The 7,601-nt window shown below is 56.0% G+C and overlaps 1 protein-coding gene across 1 annotated transcript in view; it reads left to right on the top strand.

Moving 5' to 3' along the window:
• Window positions 1-431: 431 nt before the first annotated feature.
• The window catches only part of RAC2 (Rac family small GTPase 2), a 19,281-nt gene continuing 12,111 nt past the window's right edge, over window positions 432-7,601 (top strand). The window contains exons 1-2 of the mRNA XM_023222065.1: window positions 432-612; window positions 3,059-3,130. Coding sequence (XP_023077833.1) covers window positions 578-612; window positions 3,059-3,130 — 107 coding nt within the window. The 5' untranslated portion in view covers window positions 432-577. The remainder of the gene's footprint in view (window positions 613-3,058; window positions 3,131-7,601) is intronic.

The raw sequence follows: 7,601 nt of genomic DNA, 5'->3' as shown, positions 1-7,601 counted from the left end.
CCTCTCTGTAGATTCCCTGTTGCCCCAATCACTTCCTGTGTGTTTTATGATCTCCCATGATGAAGTCGTGCCTCCCCCTCTCCAAAGGGTGTAAACTCCAGGGACCAGCTGTCTCTTGCATCCTGGGATCACCAGCACCTGGTACTGTGCCTAGCACACAGCAGGCACTCATTAAATGCTGTGCTTAGAATTGAGGTGCACTGAATTCTTGGAACCCTCTGGTTCTTGCAGAACGGCCTCTGGGCCTGCCTCATGGGCAGCAAGTGAGCCTCCCAGCACGGAGGGCCCCCAGGTCTCCTGCTGGAGCCTCCATGCAGGGGGCCTGTGGGGATGGCCAGGGCTCAGCCTAGCACCTGAGATCCCCTCCCACCAGCTGCTCTACCACACCGCATGCTCCGCCCCCTGCAAACGACCGACCGTAGGGGCAGCAGCTTGAGTAAGTTCCCCTTCCGCTTCCTCCTGCCCCACCACTGCTGCTCCTCAGCGGGCGCCTCGCCAGTCTCCACACCCCTTGTGCCCGCAGAAACGCGCCTGGCCCTGAGCTGTCACCACCGACACTCTCCAGGCCCCGGACACGATGCAGGCCATCAAGTGTGTGGTGGTGGGAGATGGGTAGGTACCTGGCTGGACTTCCTCACAGCCCCCAACTGGGATGCCCTGAGATCCTCCCGCCCTGGTGTCCCTGGGGAAGCTCCTGGTCCTGCAGAACTAGCTGTCCCTGGGAGGCAGCTTGGAGGGGTCGCTTCCTTCTTCTCCTAGGGCCCACAGGGAGCACCCCAGGGTGGGCTGAGGACAGCTTCACCCTCTTCAGCCCCACCCCACCCGGGGAGCCATCTGGGTGGAGGGTGCAGGACTATGGGTGAGAGTGCCGAGGGCTGCTCACCTGCACCCCTAAAGCTGGGGACAGGTCTCCCACAGAGGCAAGCCTCAGTCTTTACTCTGTAGATGCATGAGGGAAGTGAGAAACCTGAAATTCAGCCTTCATCCCCAGGTTGACCTGGGCTGTCGTCACTGGCTTGGTGCTGCTGTGTGGCCTTGGGCAAGTCACAGCACCTCAGCTTAGCCATCTGGGAGGAGGCCTATGCCTAGAGATGCTGTGGGGTCGCCTGAGATAAGCTGAGTGGCTGTCTTGCTTGTAGTGTGTGCCTCCTAGCACCCCTTCCACTTTCTCTCCCCTCCCCTCAGCCTGCCAGGTTGGGGAGGATGTGTGGGGGATGTGGGCGAGGAGCAGAAGTGGCAAGGGGACATTGAGAGACAGAGAGGGAAGGAGGAGGCTAAAGAATGGGAGGGTGATTGTGGGGTCGGCAGGGGAGGGGCAGGCTAGGCTGAGACTCTTCTCAGTTGTCAGATCCCAGTGACTTCAGGCTGTTGTGTCTTCTGGGAGCCTCAGTTTCCTCATCTGTAAAATGACAGGTCCAGGCCAGGTGCAGCGGCTCATGCCTGTAGTCCTAGCATTTTGAGAGGCCAAGATGGGAGGATTGCTCAAGGCCAGGAGCTTGAGACCAGCCTAAGCATCATAGTGAGAACCCATGTCTATAAAAAAAAAATTTTTTAAGCCAGGAGTGGTGGCATGCGCCTGTAGTCCCAGCTACTGAGGAGGCTGAGGTGGGAGAATCACCTGAACCCAGGAGTTTGAGGCTGCAGTGAGCTATAATTGTGCCATTGCAGCCAGCACGGGTGACAGAGCAAGATGCTGTCCCTTAAAAAACACAAAATAAAAGGACAGGTCCAATTTGTCAATCTGTCATGCCTGCCAGCAGCCACGTCATAGGGTGCAGCCTCCAGGTCCACCCTGGAGCATGTTCTAGCTGAAAGGGGCCTCCTGTTCAGCCCTCCCAGTCTACAGAGGGGCAGCCCAAAGCTTTGAGAGACTCAGCTCTCCTGGCCTGGGCTCTGTGGTCCCGACTTTGGCCCTGACCCATCTAGGTGGGAGCGGGCTCATTTGTCCGCTAGCCTCAGCTGATTCTGATGCATGGCTCCTTATCTGCCCATGCCCGCCCAGCCCTGTTCACTTCTGCTTTGTATCTGATCAGAGGACGGGTGGGCGGAAGTCAAGGGTTAACGTTCCAGTCATTCAAAATTACCTCGGTGGCAGGCCCAGGGGAGGGCAGTGGTAGAGAGGAGAGGATGAGCTGTCTCCTCTGAGCAGGAAGTGACAAAACCACACAGGGCAGGGGAAGGCCCAGAGCTGCCCCTTGGCCTCTGGGCTTCGGCTGAGCTACCTGCGCCCACTCCCAGCCTTGCATGCTGAGGGTGGAGTAGGCATGCGTTATCACTTCCTTCCTATGTACCAGCTCTGGGGTTAATCCAGCCTTCTCTATCCTTTCACCAAACCTAATAGGTCCATTTTACTGGTGGGAAAATGAAAGTTCAGGGAAGCTAAGTAATTTGCCCAAAGTCTCACAGGATTTGACCCCAGACGACTCTGACTCAAACCCTGACCCGGTAACTGATCTGTTCCATGGGGAGGTGAGAGGGAAGAGCAGGGTCAGGCCTTCCCTAGCAGCCACCAGCTGCTGCCATGCGTCAGGCCCTGTGCTTGGTGCTTTGATAGGCATCATTGGATTTACTCCTCAGCACACGTCTATGAGGATGGGCTCATCTCTATTTTCTAGATGAAGAAACTGAGGCAGAGGCAGGTTAAATGACTTGTCCAAGATCATACCACTGGTAGGTGGTACAGCTGGATTTGAAGCCTGGGTCAGGCGTCTGGGGCCCCTCAGCATTGCCTGAGTACCCTCTGCTGGGCACCCTCTGTCCCACATCACTGGCCCCTGGAGAAGCCTGTGTGAAAGGCGGATTGCCAGCTCTACGCACACCTGTGGATCAGAGTCTCTGGGGCTGAACCAGAGTCTCTTCACTTTAACAAACATCCACGTGACTGGCAGGCTCTCGGGTGTGAGAACACAGACATGGGGCGTCTCACATGGGGAGACAGAGGCCCAGAGGGCTAGGCTGGGTGGATGCTGAGGTCTTTGCAGAGGACCAGGCAGAAACCTCCCATGTCTTCGGCAGACCCCTCCATGACCGCCACCCTCTTGCACTTCCTGTCTTTCAGGGCCGTGGGCAAGACCTGCCTTCTCATCAGCTACACCACCAATGCCTTTCCCGGAGAGTACATCCCCACCGTGTGAGTTCCTGGGGATACACAGGGTGCTGGGACAGGGGACAGACCGTCACCAAGTCGACCCACCTTTCAGGCACTTCCTGTGGGCCAGACCCTGTGTGGGCACCCAATGGGGTGATGCCAGAGCCACAGCCTCCAGCCTGGTGGAGCTGCCTGACGGTCCAGCTGGGAAGGCAGCACTGGTGCTGAGAAGTGCTGGGGGCTCCCAGAACCCGGGGTGGGGTGCAGGGGAAGGGGTAGAAGGGAGGAGGTGGTGGCCTTTAGGCTGGGCCTCCAAGCAAAGGGACCTGGAGGAGAGGGCTGGCTTGGGCAAGAGCAGGGGCTGAGAGAGGAGCTTCTGCAGAAGCAGGCTGCTGGAGGAGGCGATCCAGAGGGCCTGACCCCAAGGAGCAGGGACACCTGGGGACAAGGCATGCTGGGGGGCAGAACAGAGCCATCTGCTGGCCTGGAAGGCCCTGCACTCTATTGCAGGATGCAGAGGCAGGGCTGTCATTGGACGTGGAGGGAGTGTGTTGGCACCAGCGCCTCCCTGGCCAGCCCTCAGGGGCCCCCATCTCTCCTAGGGCATTTCCCCAACTCCCTAGCATGGCACTCAAGGCTCCTGGTGGCCTTCACTCAACCTCCCGCCTGGCCTTATCACCCATGACTTTGCTTCACACTCTGCCTCCTCCGGACCCTACTGTTCGCCACAAGCTCCCTGCACATTTCTACCCCAGGGCCTTTGCTCAAGCTGTTCCCGCTCCCCATAGTGCCTTTTCTCCCCACATCCACCTGTCCAAACCCTCCAGGCCCAGCTCCAGTGCCCCTTCCTCCAGGAAGCCTTTCTGATCTACCACGAAGGGGTCTCCACTCCACAAACTGACTTTATCTGATCTCTCCCACGACCATGAGCCTGTGGAGGTCAGGGAGCCACGACCAGCTCTTTGCAGTCTTCCATTGTCTCAGCACAGTGTCTTCTACACGGTATAACACACGCATTACCTTACACATAACACATGTGTTTTGAGTTGACCTGAATTGAACATTGTGGGAAAGACCATAGGAAGATCGGTCATAGCCACCATCTAGCAAAGACCTGCTGCGTGCTGGTCCCTGCACAAGATGTCACACACATGTGATCTCATTTGATCCCCCTGGGAGGTGGCTATTAGCATGCACAGGACACCCATGGGGAAGCTGAGCCTCACAGCCACTAAGAGGCTTGCTTCCCCGGCTTACACGGTCCTGTCCAGCTTCAGAGCCAAGGTCCATGCAGAGTCTCTCTGAGGCCCTCGTTTCTTGATCTTTATGAAATCCCCTTTCAGGAGCAGGGATCAGGCTCTCCTAGGAAGAGGAGGGCAGGCAGAAGGGAGAAGAGAGCCTGGAGCCGAGATGCTTCCAACCCACCCCAGAGGATTCCTCACTACTCAACCCCCAACCCCAGACTTGGGTGGGCTGGGCTCTCTCTGCTGCTGTCTCTTCCCGGGACACTCTGCTCAGCTGCCTTAGATACCGTGGCCCAGGCTAGAGGAAGGCAGGCAGCCAGGAGAGGGCAGGGAAACCCTAGCAGGGAGCCTAGAAAGCCGATTTTGCCCCAGCTCTGTCCTGATGCTGGTGAGTGCCCCTCTCTGGTCTTGTCTTTATATACAAAACAAGAATGAGGATTCCTGCCCACTCACCATCAACCATTAGACTTTTAACAAGTGCCTCTAAGTACCGAGGGAGGGCTGGCTGCAAACCTGAGCAGGGTGGCATAATTAGGCGAGGCGCCTCCTGCTCAAGGCCATGGTCACCGGCAGTGTGTTGTCACTGCCTGTGTCCCTGGGTCTCTGGATGCCGGCTTGGGAACTTGTCCTGCCTTTGTGCGTCCTGGCTGGGTTGAAGGACCCACTTACTGAAGGACCTTGGACCAATCACTTCCCCTCTCTGAGCCTTGATTTCCTTTTCTATAAGAGGTAGAGGCTTGGGAGTCCCAAGCTCCTTCCCCAGGCACCTCCCCTGTGCGTTGAGATGGATGGCTGAGTCTGCTGAGGCCAGGTTACCGCCAGGTGCTCTCAGCAGCCTGGATGCCCCTGATTCCTGATGGCCCCTAGTGGACTTTGTTGTCCTGGACAACGTCACAGAAGCTGGAGAAACGGACCTGACCAGACCTACCTTCCCAAGACTCACTGAAGGATTGGGTGAAGGTATCCCACTAGGGCCAGCTCCGTGCATGTGGCCACCGCTCCAACTGTACAGGGCCTCATGCTCAGAAGGGTTCTGCACCTAGTTTAATGATCTGATGTCTGCATCTTGAAATTCTTAATCATTTTTGAACATGGGCCCTGTGCTTTCGTTTTGCACTGGGTCTTACAAGTTCTATGGTGGATCCTGCATCACACCCTCCTATGGCTTCAGGCACAAAGTTTCTCAGCCCCAGACGAGACCCCAGAGCAGGATCCTGCTACTGCCAATGCCTGTGCCCCTCTGAAGGGAGGGTAAAATAGTCACCCTCGGCCCTTGACATTGGATGGGGAAGAGGGAGAGAGGGTAGGCTGGGAAAAACAGGCAGCCCCAAATCTCTGGCACCCGATTAAGGTGGAGAGAGCTTCTGGGCTGGGGATGGTAGGTTTGCTGGGATTTGGGGAGGCCCATGCTGCAGATACAAGATCAGATGAGCCTGAGAGCTGGCTCCGCTGCTGCCAGCCATGAGGAGTTAGCAGCAAAAGGATGGACCTGAACCCTTGGAACTGACACCTTCCTGAGCAACCAATCAGTTGCCAGGACTTGCGGGGCTGCACCATGATTGGCTTTTGCCGCCTGCTCTGTTGTATAGACCCTGTATTGGAGCCGGCAGGGCCCTATGAGATCTTTGTGTCAAATCCCCCATTTTGCAGATGGGGAGCCTGAGCTGCTCTGTGGATGGCCTCATGTTAGGTGTTGGGGATATAGAAACATGGCAGGAAGACGGTGCCCTCCGGTGCCTGTGACATAGAAGGGCTCCCGCTAGCACCTCACCTCCTTAGAACCATGCTTGACGGAAGCCCTGGTAAGCTTTTAAAACCGAAAGTTAGGCTGGGCTGGTGGTTCATGTGTGTAATCCCAGCACTCTGGGAGGCCAAGGCAGGCAGATCGCTTGAGCTCAGGAGTTTGAGACCAGCCTGGGCAACATGGAGCAGAAACCCCATCCCTACAAAAAATACAAAAATTAGCTGGGCGTGGTGGTGCGTGCCTGTAGTCCCAGCTACTTGGGAGGCTGAGGTGGGAGGATCACTTGAGCCCAGGAGGGTGTGGCTGCATCGAGCTATGATTGTGCTACTGCACTCCAGCCTGGGCAACAAAGTGAGACCCTATCTCAAAAACAAAACAAAACAAAACAAAAAAACAAAAAAGAGCTCTCCCAAAACGACTGAAGCTTATCCTGGCCGAAATCTCTCCTGTGGCTCCCTTCACACTTAAAACTCATCTTGATATTCAAACCGTGAACGACAGCCCCCCTCTCCCCAGCCTCATTTATGACACCCCTTAAGTAAACTTCAGTCCAAGTACATAGACTGCCTTGATGATCTGAACCTCCCCCCAACCTCTTCACTCCGCTTTATGACACCCAGAACCCTCCCTGCTTTCTGTCGTTCAGTTCCTGGCTTAGACATCGCCTCCTTGACCCCCTGTCTAAAGCAGCTCCCCGCCTCCACCCTGCCCTCTCCATCTTTCCATCCCACCACCCTGCTCGGCTGTCTTCACAGGCTCCCTCACACCCCAACTTAATCTTGCTGCTCCTTTGCTGCCGCTCCTCCTCTTGGATGGAAGCTCCCTAAGGACAGGGCCCTTATCTGCCTCGCTCCCTGCCATCGCGCCAGTTTCTAGAACAGAGCTGAGCCCATTCCTATTGCTCCGTCATGACTGGCCCCGTACCAGGGAGGCAGGCAGGGTTCAGCTCTGCATGGAAGAATGTGTGCTCCTAATTGAGGCTGAATCATTGGGCACTTAATTTTCACTTTCGTTTGAAATCCTGTCTTTGGTAAACTGGCTAATCCAGCCTGGGATTCTGGTGGACAGGATGACATCAGCCTCCTTAGCTGTGTGTGCCAGGCGCCACCAGGTTCTCCTGCCTGGCCTCTCGGCTGCCCTATGCCTGATCCTGCCGCTGTGTGTGTGGGTACCTGATGATGTCCAGTGGCTCAAGCCTCAGCCTTAGCTCAGGCACCCCTTCTGTTGGGTATTCTGTTCCCTCCTGCTCCACCTCTCCCCACCCCGTGACACCTCCGGCTGCTTTCATCTTTCAACCAATAGCACAGTAATGGCCTCCCACCCCGCCTGATGTGCCAGTTTCCCCCGCTGTTCCCCTCTGGCCCCTCCCTAAGACTTCTCCAAGAGGGACTCTTTCTTTCTCTTTTCTTTCCTTTCTTTTCTTCTTTTCTTTTCTCTTTTCTTTTCTTTTCTTTTCTTTTCTTTTCTTTTCTTTTCTTTTCTTTTCTTTCTTTCTTTCTTTCTTTCTTTCTTTCTTTCTTTCTTT

Source organism: Piliocolobus tephrosceles, chromosome 19 (assembly GCF_002776525.5).
Source record: "Piliocolobus tephrosceles isolate RC106 chromosome 19, ASM277652v3, whole genome shotgun sequence".
NCBI classification, from domain to species: domain Eukaryota; kingdom Metazoa; phylum Chordata; class Mammalia; order Primates; family Cercopithecidae; genus Piliocolobus; species Piliocolobus tephrosceles.
The sequence above is the reverse complement of the archived record's forward strand: the minus strand, read 5'-3'. Positions and strand labels throughout refer to the sequence as shown.